The following is a 19,619-nucleotide window of genomic DNA, read 5'->3' as shown; positions in this document are numbered from 1 at the left end:
TATTGCCCTAATATAACAATCTGCATGCATCACGCATTGACTTTTTACATAACGATTACTCCCCAGGAGATTAACAATCTGTTCCTGCAACTCTCTTGCTGTCGGTCTGTCATCATCTGTAGTAATATAAATGTCAATATGCAGATCAGGGATTAAAGAAGCAAATACATCTCAAATCCAAATAATATGCATCCCACATGCTAGTTTTCCAGCATATTAAAGCCATACTTGCACCAAAATAGTGTTTATTGAATTTGTTGTTGTGAAATGTATACTATGTTGTAGTATCAGTCAGGCGTGTAGTGTAGTTTTATGTGTTCTTTGATTCTGCATTTTAATGAAGCAAGTGTACAGTGTGTATTACCTCTGAGGCGTTGACTCTGCCCTCCTGGAAAGAACAGCTGCTTGGGTCATGGGTGCACATGTTGCGATATTTACACCAGTGACAACGAAATGTGCTGTTTACACAGGACAGGCACCTGCAGGACAAAGACATTAGTGCTTGTTATTTGTTTGTCTTCTATTAGAAGGACTACACAAAAACTACAGAAGGGGTTCCATTCAGTAATTCTGCCAGAGGGTGCACTCAGCTCTGTCAGCAGAATCAGATTAATCCAGTGTTTCTCAAATAGTGGCATGCGCCTCCTTTTGGGTGCAGGGTGAGGTGTGAGAGGGGCATAAGGAGCAGGTGGGACTTTCACCATCATTGTTGTTCTGCTCCTGTTAATGTTTGGTCTCTACATGCTAGGTCAGCAGACAGATCACAGGTTCTCAAGAAAGACTCCAGTTGATTTCCATTTCAGAGCCTTTTCTTTTTTTGTTGTTGTTGGTGAGACAACAAAGGCTTTGCTGTGCCCTGATTGTGGTTGTGCCGTCACATTCGTCTGAAATGAAATTTTATTCTCCATTATGCTTGCAGGATAACATGTTTACAAGCCAAGCAAACAAGGAAATCAGATATAAAAAAAAAGAATCTATTCACAGCGTGACAGTCTGTAAAGCTAGGCTGGGTGGCTTTTTGACAGGGAAAACCGTAGTTCAAACCCAGACACCCGTTGACCGTTTTTGATATAGATTGTTTGTTTCACATTAGAAACTGACCCCGCAAAAGCCGTACAATTTGGTATGTCAGTAAATGTTGTGAGGCTAAACAGTTTTGTGTTTTTTTTTTTCTTGTGCTGCCATTACAGAAGGGGGGATACTCGTGATTGTAAAGAGGAAAATTGTGATGCTAACCACAGAACCAGCAATGGACCTCACCTCTACATAGGAAACTGTCTAAATGCTCAGTTTACCATCCATCCAACTTCTATGCCGCTTATCCTCACTGGAGCCTATCCCAGCTGGCTTCTGGCGAGAGGCGGGGTACACCCTGGACTGGTCGCCAGCCAATCGCAGGGAACATATAGACAAACAACTCAATTTAGAGCCGCCAATTAACCTAACATGCATGGTTTTGGATTGTGGGAGGAAACCAAGTACCCAGAGAAAACCCACGCACGGGGAGAACATGCAAACTCCACACAGAGATGCCCAACGGAGATTCGAACCCAGATCTTCCCGATCTCCTGACTGTGTAGCCAACATGCTCACCACTAGGCCACTGTGCAGCACTCAGTTTACCATGAAAATTGAAATTAATTTAATATAATTTACATATATTCATATTACTAAATGGATGTTAATGTAAATAGCTTGTAGCAATAGCATAATGGAAAATGGCTAGCTGAAAATGACCACAAAAGCTTACCATTAAACTGCACATTTTATTGCGCTGAAATTGTGCATATATAGCAACTAAAGAGTTTAAGATGTATGTACAGTATATATATGCTACTTGTACTTCAAGGCTTTATTCACTATATTCAGCAGTACCAAAAAAACACAACAAGGTGACAGCATCATTCTGCAAACACCTTGATTTTCCCTTTCCATTATGTGTTTGTCAGGCAACTTACCGTATGTTCAACTTTGGAGTTTTCATTGCAGTCCAAATGGTGCTTTACTTTAGCCGACAGCACTGATATTACCGTAACCATGGCAATACAATTGGCCCATTCAGAAGGACTTACGATATTCATCATTATCTGACAATTCAGTTTGGTTTTAAGAAATACACATTTTCAGGTGGGTTCAGCCTTGAGCTATAATGAAAGCATGATGGAATTACAAAACCACAATCAGCTTTCCAAAGCAACAAATGCCACAAAATGTGGTGCAGTCTATTTATTGTATCATAATTGGCTGCGAGGGGCCAGTGTGCACATGGATATACACTATGCGTCTTTTTGTCAAGAATATGTGTAAGAGAGAGCAAAGTATGTGGAGGTGAGGTATTAATAGGCCAGAACTGCCATGGAGCTGCAAAGTCATGATAATTAATTGCGCAGGGTGATGTGATGCTGGAGGTGATTGTGCAGGAAGAGGTGGCCAAGTCAGGAATCGTGTTGGTCTTGAAATATTCATCACAGCAGTTCACAGGGTCACCGTGGCGCTAATGAAGGCCTTATATGTATGATGAGCTTCCAACTGCTCCCTCTAATGACTTAATTGGGTATACTCGTGTATTTATGTGGCAGTCAAAGAGCAGTTAGCATAGGTAGTGCACGCTGCCACTACGGGCTAATTTAACTATGAATACTCCCATCAATCAAATGCAACCTGCTGGAGTAACATCATTGTGCATGCCTGAATGTAGCTATTATGTGCTGGTGGCTCAGTATAATTTACTGCGCGGGGAAAGTTAAGTTCATTGTACATTTGAGGCTGTCTGATCAAATCAGAGAAGAAATAAAAAAAAAAAAAAAACGAAACACCTAACCTTAATGTTGTAATGTTGCATTGATCAAAGTAGGGACAAATTGTATAAAAAAACTGTCATGTGGGGTTCACACTTTACTTTACATTTAAATACGTGTCAGGTCCCACATTAGTATATTACTTGTAGAAGTGTTGACGAAAATCTAGCCTTGATGCTGGAGTTGACAGAGCTCCATGCTGTATTTAAAGATGTGTAGTGACGCCTGCTTTAAAAAAGGATGTCCACTGTGAAGTGATGGGCATATACATGGGGTGGGCTCATCCAGCTGCCACTAACGACTAATTTTCAAACGACTAATGTTTCAACTAATTTTTCAAATAGTCAAGTAATCTAATCTAAATGAGTAATTAAAAAAAAAATCTTGTTTATTTTGTTGTGTCCATTTTTATTTGGAATACAACTCAAGGTCCAAAACACAAAATGTTACCAGTAGCATTGACAAATGTAAATGATGTAAATAACTAATGTAAGTAAACTGTAAAATGTTAATTAATTGAGTAAAATATGATGTATGCACTATACAGTATAAGCATAAGCAACTGCATTTCCATGAGGTTATGCCATATTAGTCAGAGTTTGGACTGGCCTCCTAGCCGACTACCTAAATCAGGGGTATTCACCTACAATTGTAATGCAGTGGTACCTCGGTTTTTGTTATTAATTTGTTCCCAAGGTCTGACAAAAACCGAAGCATATGAAAATTGAGGCAATTTTTCCCATTGGAAATTATGTACATCCAACAGTGAGTCAGAAATGCATAGGGTGCTTTGTTTGGACACTTGATTTCACAGAACTATACAGTATTGGACAAACTAAGTAGTTTATTACGTGCAATATTGTACAACAACAAAGGCAGTGTACGAAAACCGAGGGAACACTTTGGCACACATTTTTGACGAAAACGTAATCAAAGCTGGAGCGTACGAAAACCGAGGTTTGACTGTAGGTCCAGATACAGAACATTTTGTCAGGCTAAGGTACAAATCTTTCTTCTTCCCCCGCAACTTTTGTGGCGTAACCATGTTATAGTGGTGTGAATAAGTGTTTGCGCCCTTCCTGATTTCTTATTTTTTTGCATGTTTGTCACACGTAAATGTTTCAGATCATCAAACAAATTTAAATATTAGTCAATGACCACAACTGCACACAAAATGCAGTTTTTAAATGAAACTTGTATTATTAACGGAGAAAAAAAACCCCAACCTACATGGCCCTTTGTGAAAAAGTGATTACCCCTAAACCTAATAACTGGTTGGACCACCCTTAGCAGCAACAACTGCAATCAAGAATTTGCTATAACTTGCAATGAGTCTCTTACAGCGCTGTGGAGGAATTTAGGCCCACTCATCTTTGCAGAATTGTTGGAATTCAGCCACATTGGAGAGTTTTCCAGCATGAACCGCCTTTTTAAGGTCATGCCACAGCATCTCAATAGGATTCAGGTCAGGACTTTGACGAGGCCACTCCAAATTTTTCATTTTGTTTTTCTTCAGCCGTGGACAGGTCATGAACAGATGGCCGGACATTCTCCTTCAAGATTTTTTGGTAGACAGCAGAATTCATGGTTCCGATTATCAGATCAAGTCTTTCAGGTCCTGAAGCAGCAAAACAGCCCCAGACCATCACACTACCACCACCACATTTTACTGTCGGTATGAGGTTCTTTTTCTGAAATGATGCATTACTTTTACGCCAGATGTAATGGAACACACGCCTTCCAAAAAGTTCAAATTTTGTCCCATCAGACCACAGAGTATTTTCCCAAAGGTCTTGGGGATCATCAAGATGTTTTCTGGCAAAATTGTGACAATGTTCTTTTTGTGTTTTTGTCTTGGAACTCTGCCATGCAGGCCGTTTTTGCCTAGTGCCTCTCTTATGGTGGAGTCATAAACACTGACCTTAACTGAGGCAAGTGAGGCCTGCAGTTCTCCGGATGTTGTTGTGGGCTCTTTTGTGACCACTTGGATGAGTCGTCGCTGCACTCTTGGGGTAATTTTGGTTGTCTGGCCACTCCTGGGAAGGTTCAGCACTGTTTCATGTGTTTGCCATTTGTGCTCTCATTATGCTTTGCTGGAGTCCCAACGCTTTAGAAATGGCTTCAGAACCTTTTCCAGACTGATAAATCTCAATTACCTTCCTTTTTTTGGGGGGGGGGAATCACCTTTTCACATAGGGCCATGTAGGTTTGGATTTTTTTTCTGCCTTAATAATAAAAGGTTTCATTTAAAAAAAAAAAATTAAATTGTGTTCAATTCTGTTGTCTTTGACTAATATTTAAATTTGTTTGATGATCTGAAACATTTAAGTGTGACAAACATGCAAAAAAAAAAAAGAAATCAGGAAGTGGGCAAACACTGGATCTTACTGGCACACTTTGCAGGAAGCGTTGCATCCGTGTTTCCCAAGTGAGCTTGAAGGTCAGAGGTGTTGCTAACGTCTCTGTCTTCTGTCTTATCTACCACTTGTTTCTCTCTTCTTTCCCCGTATTTCCCACTGATTCCCACTGGTTCTTCTAACTTCATTTCTCTCCTCTCTTCTTTTGTCTGTCTGTTATAATTAAGCGTTGCAGTGTTTAATGCCAACGTACAGATTTGATTGACTAGTCAACAAGAGAACAATGCGTTAACTAATTTTCATGGTCGACTAAGTAGAATATTTGTGTTCAGACTACTTTGCCACTATACTGTGTAAGCATAGCAAGTTTGTAAGTTGGTGTCAAACAGAAAAAAATCTGTCATGTGATGATGCTACATACAGTCCGATTAGCTTAATGGCTCACAGCCAAATCCCACACTGTGTTTCCTTCCCAGTCCAGATGTTTGTTGTATATTAGCGCGGAACAATATGAACATTTGAAGAAAAAGTCCTCTTTAAATCACAGTGTTTCATACACCCTCGAGGTACCCCAGCGCAGCAGAAACATCTCTCATTTTACAACAAACACAATTATCAAACGGTGCGCCTCAGGGAAAAGTTGTGTTAAAAAAATTAAGTGCAGTTTAGTCTAATGATGTTCTATTTAAGGATGTGACGAACAAAGCTGCTCGGTCATGGATGCTGAAGGCCTCCTCTGTGGCGTGAACCTGCACTGCTATGACTTAAAAAGCTTCTCATCATGGACCAATCTAAGTAGATGACTGTTTGGTCATAAATAGCTTTGTTTGTTCTCATTTAAACCTGTTAGCCAGTAAGACAGCCAAGTTCAAATCCAAACAAACAGGCTGTGACAAATGCATCATGTTGACTTAAATGGAAGCTGACAGATGAATTTAGCTCAAGAGTTTATCTAAGAGCCTCATCTTAAGAGCGGCTGTGAGCATCAGTACATCAGTGCCCTAAATTAAGTTGTCTATTCTCCATCCAGTGAGAAAATCAGAGAGGAAGGCGTCCGCCATACTCACATTTGATGTGTGCTGCAGTTGTAGAACTTCACCTCCGTGCTGGCGATCATTTGACCCGTCTCCTTTGAGTTCAGTTGCAGCTCCACGCCAGCCCAGTCTGACGGGAGAGAAGGAGATAGACGTACATCAAACGTATGGAAAGTAGCGTCAAAGAGAGGTGAGAAGGAGGCAGGATGAAAGGGCTGAACAAATGACAACACCGAGCGAAAAAGGAGGTGTCCAAATGAGAAACAAAATGTTCATGTGTTTATCTCGCCACTTTAAAGAGCCACCTGGCGTCTGCCTTTCTGCAAGCGCACACTGCTGTTAGGTGAAAACTTCAGAGGATTACTGCACTCTGAGGAGACAAACTCTTTGCATATTAAACAAAAAATTGGCTGTCTTTGTTAATGTCTCCAGTATTAATATCATGTTTGGGTATCAAGTCCCAACTTGGAAGTGTGGATTCAGCAAGACGTGCTCTTTTTAATTCAGCTTATCAGCGCCTGCTCACATACACGCTCCCAAGTGAACTGCAGTTAGCATTTCTACAGTGCATTAAAGTCTGTGCTTATTTGTAATTACTTGCCATTCCTTAACACTATATGATGTTTTTGTTAGAACGATATGACTACTACTAGTGATGCTGGAATAATTGGGTAAGCTTCTTTTAAAGCCATGTAGCACTGTTGATGCTAAAGTGGTAACCTTATTATACCCATTCTCTGTTGGATGTCATCTTTTATCCAAGTACGTAAGATTAGAATCTAAAGATTGCATTAGCACAAATCACATTCATACAGCGACATACCATCAGATCACATTCGATAATTACATTACCAGTTAAAAGTTTGGACACACGCTATTGAATGAGAAAGTGTAGGGTTGTTGCATAACTTTGTCAGTGCCAGCTTCTGGTAGGATGTTTAAAGTACACGGGTGTCCTCATTTTTTCTCATGACTGTAAATGACACTTGTGTCGCCCCCTATGGGTTGTGCTCACAATGCTTTGGAACACATGCTAGCATACATGTAATACAGATATCCTCCAAGTTGTGTATCATCTTTGTCAAATGGTCAATGACTTGTGGCCAATTAATTGCTAAGTCCCGCTCGTGTCCCTGCAAAGACGTTTTGCTTGATGGTGCCCATGTTTTTCAACCAATCTTTCTCAAATTTTACATGTGTGTACCTAATTCTGTGGTGATTGGGCTTAACGCCCTAAAGTTAAAGTCGGTGTTTTGTTGAGCGCATTGAGCTGTGTGAGAAATTTGAAGTCAGTACGACATATGGGGTAAAAATTTTGGGTTCTATTAGCAGCGCCGCCATGTGGTGTGTAAAATAATAGCACAGGCAACACGTAAGTGGTGCAAGTTTTGACAGATGGTCACCCTTTTGTGTGCAGCCGTTCAGGAGTAGAAGAGTTACACGGTGGGGTGTCCTCATTTTTTCATATAACTGTACCAGTTAGACCGTGACAATTGCTTTCAACACTACAGGGATAATACAGAATACACTTATACATAGATCGGCCTTTGTTCAAACTCTGATACTACCTCCAAAGGTGTAAAATTGACAGGTCGACGTCATCCCCCATATTCCATTTTGTTTTCCTGTTGTGTTTGTTGACCATGCCTCTGATTGATTTCTTGGAAAGACCGCTCATCATTGCAAACTACCCCAAAAATAATAAAAAAAAAAAAGACATTTACGCGCACCTTGTCCTTCGGGTATCAGAGGAACTTCCTTTCCAGCCGGGGACAGACACATGACCCTGTTCCCATTGACGTGGCCCTCCACTTTGGCTTGCTCCCCAAATGAACAGGTGATCCCAGCAGAAAGATTCGGAACGTTGTTCACCTCCAGCAGAAGCTACCAGAAAAGGAGATACACCTCAATTGGCTACAATAAGCTTGTCTTGCAGTAGATTAGACAAGACTTGATTGAATGTGAGATGATGGGTAGGAGATGCTGAGCTTGTCATAAAGATGGTTGACTCTGCTAAAGTTGCTCGTCTACCTTATCTGCACCTCTGGTTCTCACAGAATGTGTATGATGAAGGTAATCTACAGAATCTACAGAAAGAAGATCCTGGTTGTTTAACAGTACTCAAACATATGTGAAGTTATCACGTCAGACTTTGCCTGGCTATCCTGGTCACCTAAATAAATACAGTAGCTCATATACAAAGAGAACGACCTTCCTATACATAGTGTAACATGGCTGTAAAATACTACTCATGGTGATTGCTCATAAACCTTTTCACTGTGAGAGTGACAACACCGAAATGGGGGAAGGACGCAAAGCAAACTCACAGGGACGCTGTGTGCGGATACAGCAATGCTATCTGGGTGAGCAATAACATTCACGCAGCGGTCAATGGCACTGGCGAAACGGTAGGCTTCGTCCGCCCTAGGGCAGCGGTCCTTCCTTGAGCACCTGTAGAGCAAAAGAATACCAAGATCAGGGCAAAAATCTCTTAGGGTGTATTCACACCAGTCGGTTTGTGCTGTGTTAGACCCAGTGTGATTCCCCCTCCCTGTGCTGACCTCCGCTGGCCTGCTTGCACTACTGTATTAATGCAATTTTTCTGATTTTGTGGATTATTTCCTGTTTTATTTCATGTCTGGCTATTGTGATCGTTGTGCAAGATGGCGACAATCATTGATTAATTAAAGGGCACGTCTTTATTATGCACACATTCTTGTAGTTGTGGGTGAGTGAGCATGCTGTGGGTTTGGACTTTTTGATTATTTTGACTATTTGTATTTTATTTCTATGGTTGGTTGGTTATAATTAAGAACTTGCGAGGAGTGATTGCATTACTGTCATTCTATGACTCAGCAATGTTGCGTGTGCAAGTGGGTGTGCATGGAATCGTGCCCAGTCCCACCTATTCTGATCATGCCAAAGTAGGGGAAGTGTGCTCACGCTAGCTACACTTGCCAGACTTTAGGCTTGAACTGGGCCCAAGCACAGTACGACTGGCCTAGTGTGAATACGCCCATGGTACTCATTAATCAGCCTTAATCTAGACCACTGATTCTTAACTGGTGGGTTGCAACTGTTTTCAGTGGGTCGCAGGGTCTTGGCCAAAAAAAAATAGTGTAAAAAAATGTAATGACCCGAAGTCCGTGAACGCACCTTGCGCCGGTGTTATTAGCTTGCCACCACGAGGTGTGTGCCATGTTTATTTGCGACTTGTTCAAGTTTCAGCAGGAGGGGAAGGACATTGAGTGTGGACTGAATGTGTCGCCCGCCCAACACGCCGCAAGATACAGTATATACATATCTGCTGAAGAACAGCGCAACACAAAGCGAAAGCTCACATTGTGTTGCATGGGGGAATTCCGCCCACATTGAAGGCTACCAAGTACAGTATGACGGTCATGTTTAATGCCCAATGTGATCAGCCCAGGCAGAGGCGTGGTCTACAGAACAAATTGTCCTCTTATTATTTTTAAACTTGCCTACTGAGTGTTGAATCAGAGCAACTGGACTCGCTGGATTTTTTTTAATGCTTCATTTTTTAACAACTTTCTGCAAAAATAACAGAATGATAATCATACAAATTATGCAGAGGCAGACAGTCATAACCATAAAAAGGACAATATCCCAGGCGAAGTTTACATAGATATATAATATATGATGTGGGGGAGGGCATCAAATTGGTTACCATCACCATTTTCCCAATGAGTCTTCATTTTTGAGTCCATAGTAATCCGTTCAGTACTCATGGCATATGCACATGCCTGCATACATAAATTTTTCTAGATACATAAAAACAAAATCAGCATTATTTGAGATCATAGTATCTTTTTTCCAGTATTTTCTCCCCTTATTTGTGGTATATCTCAGTGAAAATGTCATTTGTTATTAGTTTAAATAATTTTTTCCGATTAAACGATTGTTGAAGGTTCTTTTGACAACCATTTTTTAGTTATTGCTTTCTTACTCAGCCAATAATATCTGCAATAAATATCTATCCCCTCTTCTGATTTCATCTGGTATATTTCCCAAGGATACTGTATAACCTCAAAAGTAGGCTTTGTCTTGATTCTGATGATTTGTCTAATTGCAGAAATAGCATCTGCCCAATACGAGGAGTTAATTGGACAGCTCCAACTGAAAATTTTGGATCTCTCAATTTTTTATACCAGATATTAAGGGGGACGGCACTGCAATTAGGAAGTTTATCCAGACTTGGCTTCTGGATATTTTGTCCGCTAGAATAGATGAACGGGGTATGTCTATTTGCGTTTGGTCTAGTTCTCGCCATTTTGCTTCAGTGTTTAGTGCACCATCAGATTAAAGAGTGCAGCTGTGAAGCTTTATAATAATCTTCACAGCTTGGCTATGCCATCCCACCTCTGACCTTCAGACAACTGCAATATTTGTACTTTGATCCTTGGTCTTTTCTTTTCCCAAATACAATTTGAAAAATACCTATTCCATTCAGAGAACTGTTTTGCCGGGACTTCCACAGGTAGGGACTAAAAGAGAAATAACAACTTTGGCAACAAATTCATTTTAACAATATCTATTCAAAGTAGTGACTAGCCGAGCCCTAAGGCCCTTGTCTGTCCCAGCGAGTTAAGTTTTGTCACAAAAAAGGGGAGCATTCATCTATTTTCATGCCTCCAGTTCTAGAAGGGAAGGTGTGTTTTCAACTTGATCCTGAATCTTTTGAATGAGACATTGCAGGAGTTGTATTGCTGCAGCTTCACATGTTAAGAGGCTGGCTAGACAGAAATGCAAGCATTGCAAAAAAACAAACGAATGAGAGTCTTAGCACTGTTAAGTCGCAATGACGAACTGAACTCAATGTGTTGTGGCTGTACGTGCTCACGTTTTTACCGCGCCTCATCAGCGGCAGATGCCACTTCACATGCTCTCAGGTTCTACTGAAGGTTCTCGGAAAGCCCAGACGGGTCTGCTGTAATTACAGGAAGATATGAGGGCACAATGGAAAGACGGTGATTGCTTGATGTCGCCTCAGCTTCTTAAGAGGGAGTGAGAGGAGCTCTCAACCGTCGCCCTGTGACCGTTCATCAGCTGAAGTACCGCTGAAAAAATAGACTCCTTTTATTTCCCTTTTTTAATCATCAAGTTTTGTCTAACCGAGGCCATTTGTTCCATTATTCTTGCCAAATCAGCCCCTTGTCCCCCTCAGCAGGTGTCCATTAATTTATGGACAGCTCTAACTGCCACGTAAGTGCTGCACAAAAAGTGCTTTTTATAAGCACCACGAGGACTTCTCCCTACATGTAACCGTGTATCCATGTGCTAATCATTAGCTAAGTTATTGCTAAATTCTCAAATGGGATGCAGTGTCTCAGGCTTGGCTAAAGGAGCTTTAGGACAAATATATTGTAAGACGCCCCACTTTTTGAAGACCCGTTTTTTTGAAAAACATTTCGATTTTAAGACAAAATCAGACAAAAGACAGAATTTATCTCTTTTTAATCATGTCTTCACTCTCACTCACTCATTCACTCACTCACTCACGGCTCCATCATACACTGTCGCACGTAGCCCTCCTCATGAATCTGCCACCACTGTCTGTTCTGTGCTATCCGTGTTCAGGCTGCCCCAGCATACGATGCCAAGTCATCCCTCCATCTGCGTTTTTGTCTTCCCCTTCTTTTTGTGCCTAGTCTTGGTTGCCGATCTATAATACGTCCAGTTCACCTGTTGTCCTCTCTTCTTGACAGATGTCTTGCCCAACTCAATTTTGCTTCTTTGCTTCTCAATTTTTTCTATGATGTCTTTGACTTTTGTGAAATTCCTTTTTTCCGAGCTTCTGATTTGGTCTTGTAGTGTGATGTGGAGCATTTGTCTTTTCATTGCTCTCTGTGCGGTGATACGTTTTTTTTCAGTAAATTTTGTTGTAGGCCAAGTTTCACATCCGTATATATCATTGTAGGTAGTACACATTGGTTAAATATCATTCTTCTATGGACTATAGAAGTGGTTCTCAATTATTTTCTGTCATGCCGCCCCCAGAGAACAGAAATGTTTTCATGCACTCCAGATTTGAAATACTACTGAGAAACTGATATCTATTTATTTATCTTGTGTTGTCAACCATTTTCAGTGTTCGGCCCAGATATTTGTAGCTTTCAACATGCTCAATCTTTTCATTTTTTATCTCTATGGTCTCATCTGTATGGAAATTGGTCATGTGCTTTGTTTTTCCTTTGCGAATTTTTAAGCCAATCCTTTTGCCCTCCCTGTTCAACTCATTTAACAGAGTCAAACAATTAATCATGTTTTCATTATCAGTTAAATCCCATTTAGTTGATCCTATTTTATTGATCATATTTTCTAGCTGCTCAATAGTTATTTGATGACTATGCTTCATTGATGCCATTATCCTAAAATTAAAATTACAAATCAGAAGTCCTCACTGTTAGAAGATACTTGGTTCATACTTTGATGCAGTTCCCTTAGCATTCACACTGATATTTTTGTCATTGGCTGTGAAGTAAAAACATATGTAAGGAACGGACATGGCAGCTTTCGTGATTTTGTGACTCACCTTATGATGAAACTCAAATATTCCAAAATGCTGTCTCGTAGGTTGAATACGTTGTTTATTTGTATATTCTATTCTTATACTCAGATTTCTTGAAATAATTCTAAAATATACTTTCACAGAAATCCGTGAAGGTGCGCAATGCCGGCATAAACCTCTAGACCCCATAAATAACACAACGTTTCTAGCATTCAGGTCAATACAGTATTTTGCCGAATTAAAACAGAAAAAGGGTCCGTCTGGAGAAGATGAGTCAGGCAGTCAAGCTAGAATAATGTAAAAGTGGCAATGCTGAACTGAACAGAGATCTTCTCTCAGAGACAAAAGAGATGTTAAATAGTGGAATCCATTGACTGAAAGTTAAAAGTTCTGCAGCGTGATGGATCATGACTCACTTGAGGGAACGTCTGGCTAACAATTAAGTGATAAGTGGACAGCATTAATTCATATAATTAGACATGGCAGGAGGCAAAGCTAGTACTCTGGGAAAAAAATGTAGCGAGTTAATTTAGATTAAAACAAAACATTATTTTCTCCCTCTAAGGTCAGCTGTGATTTGACAACTCTGAAAGCTGCAATTTAAGTGCATGCTGATCCTCATCAAGATAGCGCTCGCAGAAACGCAGACGTCACGATGAAACAGCTGTAAATCCCCGACTGAGGTCAGCTTCAAACACGGCGCTCTGCCTCACAAACACAGGGTTTTAATCTCTTCAATCCCCTCTGCTCCATATCGAGGTATTATGCAAGCTAACCTGGGGTCACATAATTAAGATGAGAGAGATAAGCTCGCTCTGTCGGATCCCAAATGTTCCCGCGGGTATGTGGAGGTCCCTCTGTGACGGCCGGGCTAATCCCTCCCCGCTACATCAACACTAGTTGTCCCATCGCAGGGGACACAACAAAATCTGCAGGCCGTGCGGCGTCTGTTGTCCTAAGCAGTGTGATTGGAGACGGATTAGGTTATGTCCTACAACCACTTCCTGTCTTTCTGCTTGCCTCGCCAGCTGTTGCTAGCATTGAACTCCAGGGAGCATAAAAATAATTGTCTCGCATCAAACCTCACAAATCACATGCTTCCTCTAATTTGTAGCACTCCACTTGCTGTTTGGTAAATAGCAATCTTGTGGTATAATCTCTTAGACATGGTTTGCATGAGTGTGCGGGTGTGCGTGTGCGTGTGCGTGTGTGTGTGTGTGTGTGTGGGGACTCACATGTTGTACAAGACACACCAGCCACAGTGAGGATCCCCGGAGCTCAGACACTCAGCACATGTACCATACTGCTCACAGGCCTCCACAGGGACCTGGGCCACCTACAACAGAAATATGTGTCACAACATGAAAATGAAACGTGTGAACTTAGTCATACCTCATACCTGTTCACACTACCTGAAGGTCCCTTCTATGTAGCAAGCAATGGGGGTTCAGTGTGGCTTTGTCTTTAATGTTGTCCTTGTTTTGTTGCCTTACTTAATTCACAACGACAGTTTTAACGTTGAAACAATCAGATGATGACTAGAAAATTATTCACTACAACTTACTAAACAGATGTTTTTTTGTATTCCGCTAAAGCAAGTGTTGTTTCTAAATTGAGTTATTGCACACTTTCAAAACTGTCAAAACAACTGTCAAAACAAATCAGTTTATTTTTAAACACTTGGAGATCTAATCCAATGATGAAAATTAGTTAATGCCTGACCTACTGGTCCTGGTGACCTGGTGTTTGTTTAATAACTTTTCATAACTTGGAAATGCAGTCAACACGGGACTGATCTACATCCAGCATCACCTCGACTCCCCAGGACCCTAAGACAAGGATCCTGTTTGTGGACTTCAGCTCGGCGTTCAACATCATCATCCCTGAGATCCTCCACCAGAAGCTCTCCTAGCTCACTGTGCTAGCCTCTACCCATCAGTGGATCACCAGCTTCCTGTCTGACAGGAGCCAGCAGGTGAGGCTGGAGGGCATCACATCCAGCACCCGGACCACCAGCACTGGCGCCCCCCCCAAGGGTGTGTTCTTTTTGCACTGCTCTTCTCCCTCTACAGTACACTAATGACTGCACCTCAGGAGACCTTTCTGTGTAACCTCTGAAGTTTGCAGATGACACGACAGTCATCGGTCTCATCCAGGATGGCAAGGAGTCTGCATACAGACGGGAGGTGGATGAAGTGGTCCTCTGGTGTGGTCAGAAACATCTGGAGCTGAACTCGCTCAAGACTGTGAAGATGACAGTGCAATTCAGGAGAAACCCCCCTGCACTCTCCCACCCTCACAATCTTCAACAGCACAGTGTCTAATGTGGGCACCTTCAGGATTCTGGGAACCACAATCTCCCGGAACCTGAAGAGGTCCTCCCACATAGACACTGTACGTAAAAAAGGCCCAGCAGAGGTTGTGCTTCCTACGACAACTCAGGAAGTTCAATCTGCCCCAGGAGCTGCTGATCTACACTGCAACCATTCAGTCTGTGCTGTGCACTTCCATCACTGTCTGGTTCGGATCTGCAACCAAACAGGACAGGAACAAAGGACTACAAAGGACCATCAAATCTACAGAAAAAATCATTGGAGCCAACCTTCCCTCCATATGTGACCTGCATCGGTCCAGGGCCAGGAAGTGGGCAGGGAACATCACTGCAGACACCTCACACCCCGGACACAAACTGTTTAAACTCCTCCCCTCAGGTAGGCGCCACAGAGCACTGCGTCACTCTGATCAACACTTGAACACATTTGTCTTGCCCCTCCCCCACTTACTTTAATTAATATTATCTCTTTGCACATCTCAATGTTAGTCTTTAATTACTAAATTAATACATGTTGTCATACTTAAAGTCCAAACTAGTATGTAGTGTATTATGTAATGTAAGTTACCAACTAAAGTTGTTACATGAACACATGATCAATGTTAGCCTGTCACTTCCATGCATGAATGTACAGCCAGCGTACACTGGTGCTTTGCTCTCTGTGTGATGCTGTGTGAGAGCAGGCGCCCTGCATACAATGCTAGCTTGGAGCTGCTGCCTGCACCTGGTTATTTTTGAATTTTATACTTTGTTATTTTTCACTGGCTGGACGTGTGATGCAAGCAATTTCCTGATGTAGCAATCACAAATGAGTGGATTAGAGTGTCTCCGGTGCGCTAATAGCATAAGTGGGTGCTCTCTCAGGTCTGTGTTGGCAAAATGGATTAACTACCCCCCTCACACACACACACAAAATAACTTTCTCTGTTTTTTTTTTTTTCTCAACCGTTCACAACCCATTTGGTTCATTCCATTAGCAAAATGAGTTTGTCCTGTGGGAGGGGCTGAGGGCTTTAAATCCCAATCTGATGGTCGGAACAATTCATGAATTGTTGTGGCTTGGCTCTTGTAAAAACTAAACAACTCCTCATCTTAGTCCATCTGTGTTTTCTATAAACCATATGTGAAGGTCTGATTAAAAGTTGATTTATTTAGCAAGGCATAGGAACATCGGAATCCACGTCAGACAAGGCCAAGGTTTTATTTTCACAAGATCCGGAAAAGGATAGCATCTAGCAGCAGAGCAGCATGTGGATCAGCTGCAATCTCCTTTTCTGTCAAGATGATTTTTATGGTGTGCTGGGTGTTTGGCTTCATAATAACTTTTTTCATTTCCTTTCTGGACTCACTTGTGACAATCGAGATTGACACAAAAAGTTGAGGCAGAGGCAACAACGCATAAAGATGAATGCCTGCATCCTCTGGAGTCTGCATGTAGGTCTAAATAATCAGCTTCAGATAAAGCATAATGTGTTTTCCTTTGATTCAGAAAGTGCATTTTGGATTTCATTGTCATTACTGAATGGCTGCTGTCACTTTCCAACGCCAATCTACCTTGAAAATCCAGACTTCTACTGTACAGTGTCTCTTTGCTAAGGTCGTGTCAAGTCAAGAAGAAGAAACCCTTGCTCGGGGTTAGGAAAACATTGTGGCTTGGGTTTAAGTTACTATGCAGGCTGCTTTTGGTTGCCATGACTACAGTACAATAAAAGGCAGCCTTGACTCGCCGTTGCAAATGTGAATCTTGCAGCAGCAGACTGGCAAACATGCGCCTGTAGCAACGTCTTGTGTTATGTTGACGGAACCTGACTTCCTGCTCCGCTCTTAATTCTATGGTTTATTTGGGGTTTTCAAGACTTTGTTGGAATATAATAATTTTTTTGTGGAGGACAAATTAAGAAATGTTCAGAAATGAAAACCAGACTCTCACTGGCCATATACATATAGAAAATAATAGGCTTTTATTGTTGTTGCATTGTTTGCCACAACCATATTGTGGGGGTGCTCCACAACAGCAGTACATTTTATAAACAAGACTGTTAAAAGGACATTGGGTTTGGTAATAAAAAAAATCCTATATATATATATATATATATATATATATATATCTACAAGAAAACCACACTTTTTAAAATAAAAGACATACAAGAAGGTATGCAGTGGAATGCGAATGCAGTGGAAGGTCATGTTGAATGAGCCCTTCCCGCAGATTCTCTCAGCTACGGTGCCCGCCGCCTTGGCCTTGTTCACCTGTTTTTGAACACTTCCTGGTGAAATACAGGCAAAGATCAGCTAGATAAAAGTAGCGATGCTCGATATTGGCTTTCTTACCGATTTCCGATATTGTCCAGCACTTCATTACCGGTACTAATATAGGCAGCAGCTCTTCCCGCAAACTAAAGTTGTGTAATGAACACATTATGCGTCTTCTATCGGATGCATTTCACAAAAAAACACTGTGCAAAATAAAACAAATACTGCAATATGCAATACCAGTACAGAAAAAGTGCCAAAACGCTGCGTGTGACTCAGGGTGATTCTTCCTGAGATGTAACATTATATTCCTTACTACCTCCTCGCATAACCAGCGCTTTATGTCATGTTCCGCATGACAAGTTGGTCTTTAGTTTTGGTTTTCCTTAGTTGTCATGTCGTTTCCTGTTTTGTACTCTTGTTTTGGTTGCCTGTTTCCTGTTCGGTGGGATGTGCATCTGCTTTGCAGTAAGTGGAAAGCTCCTGTAACGCTACTTGTCTGCCATTAGTAAGCAGTGCCACTACTTAGGTGGAGCCGCATTATGCACAAAGAGCAAAACGTATCACATTACAGTCATTGCAAATATTTATTATACGAAGGTGAACCATGGAAATTATTCCGGACCACGGACAAACTGAGCTTGTTGCACACTGATACCATTACCAGCAGAAAAAAACAATACCGATATGATCCAATATCTTATTTTTATGTCAGTATCGGTCGGCTGATGTTATCGGACATTACTATAAGCAGTATGCCGGCATTGTTCAATATAGACACCAATAACAGTGATACAAGCTGGAACTATTAATGCACTTCAGCTACTAAGAAAAATAAAATAATCATTTACACGCTTCAAATTCTTATTTACGCTGTAAACCAGGGATGTCCAAAGTGTGGGGTCATTTTCGGCATGTAACTTATGCTAAAAATCAAATGTGTTATTAATGAAATATATTATTAGATATTACACTAATTTGCTTTGTCACCTACACACAAAATATATGTAGCAAATTGACCGACATTGGATTGGTTTTATCATCTTTAATGCTCAAAATCTATCCAAGTGGCCCCTCACATCCTTCTGTTTTTCTGTATGCTCCATGCTATATCTATAGTGGTATTTTTTTATTTTACCAACCAGCAGACTGCAATTGCATTGTCATTCTTCATTTAAAAATAATTTACCTCAAAAGCTAAGCAATTTTATATTTAGCATTTTGTTCCCTTACTGTACCGAAAATTAACCAAACCGGGGAGAATGCCATACCGTAACACCCATAATATATATCTAAATCTTTACATAAATATATACATGAGGTAGACCGATAATAAAAAAAAATACAATGGATCTTTATTTAGGGGTGTTTTGAGAGCTACATGAAATATTTTGCCTTTAGAAAGATACAGTAATAATGCTCACTTTCCTGGAGGCTCCCGGATAATCGGTACAACTCTCAACATTATGGGCATTTAATAGATGAATACTCAAATAACAAACTATTGTGAAAGTAACAAAAGCCACGAGTAAATGGCCATAAAATTCAAAAGTACATTATTGCAATTAGAGTCCATGCATAAATAGCCCACATGTCACATGGTTTGATTTAGTTGTCAAGCTATAAGGAAGATGCTTTTTTGACGAATGCTGCATAAATCGCAAAAATCACAATGAAATCGCCTGTGCTAGAACCAAAACAACCACAATTTAGTTAGTTTAACCTTGTCTTCAATTGCATCTCAAGCTAGCTGCAGTAATAACAGTGCAATAATAACAGTGACTTCCCGGTATATGTCATTCTTTCAACACAGGAGATCATTTTACGGGAAACGTTGATTCTGTACAGTACTGCGCCATGTGACACTGCCATCCTGTTTCCACTTCAGTTTATTGACGGTGGCTCAGGTTGCATACTAATATCTCCTCATATGGCACATGATCTAGTACTGCTTTCACCCCAGTTTCCAAACTAGCTATTCGTCTTGCCAATTGCTCCATTACCAGCTCCACCTCCAGTGGACACGCCCCTTCCCCGCCGACTGGACATCACCTTGCAAGCAAACCGTGAAGCCAAAAGATGGTGCAGAAGGTGTTGATTAATGGTGCTTTGCATCTCTGCCTCTAGTGTTTGAAGTGTCGGCATGAACGCACGACCGAAGAGGACACACTGCCTGAGTTGGACAGGAAGATGGATGTCACATCAAGCACTGACTTCACATTGAGAGATTGCCCTGGAAAAGCCCTGCAGCAGTTTCCTGCCTTCTGTAAGGTTTCAAGATCTAGCCATCATTTCACAGAACGCCAAGTGACACCC

At 41.2% G+C, this 19,619-nt stretch overlaps 1 protein-coding gene across 3 annotated transcripts in view; it reads right to left on the bottom strand.

The window, feature by feature from the left end:
• The window catches only part of LOC129185821 (plexin-A2-like), a 103,563-nt gene that overhangs the window by 33,800 nt on the left and 50,144 nt on the right, over positions 1-19,619 (bottom strand). For 2 of the 3 annotated variants that reach the window (XR_008572139.1, XM_054783293.1), the window contains exons 5-9: positions 13,954-14,054; positions 8,517-8,640; positions 7,920-8,073; positions 6,223-6,319; positions 365-479 (exon numbers count right to left, since the gene is read on the bottom strand). Coding sequence is in view for 2 of the 3 variants with exons in the window: in XM_054783293.1 (XP_054639268.1) it covers positions 365-479; positions 6,223-6,319; positions 7,920-8,073; positions 8,517-8,640; positions 13,954-14,054 (591 nt within the window). In the remaining variant the exon portion in view is untranslated. Of the gene's footprint in view, positions 1-364; positions 480-6,222; positions 6,320-7,919; positions 8,074-8,516; positions 8,641-13,953; positions 14,055-17,176; positions 17,318-19,619 lie in introns of those variants that run through there. The other variant, XM_054783294.1, reaches the window with a different exon arrangement.

Source organism: Dunckerocampus dactyliophorus, chromosome 8, assembly GCF_027744805.1.
Source record: "Dunckerocampus dactyliophorus isolate RoL2022-P2 chromosome 8, RoL_Ddac_1.1, whole genome shotgun sequence".
In the NCBI taxonomy this organism is placed as follows: Eukaryota; Metazoa; Chordata; class Actinopteri; order Syngnathiformes; family Syngnathidae; genus Dunckerocampus; species Dunckerocampus dactyliophorus.
Note: the sequence above shows the minus strand (reverse complement) of the source record. Positions and strands in the feature narration are given on the sequence as shown.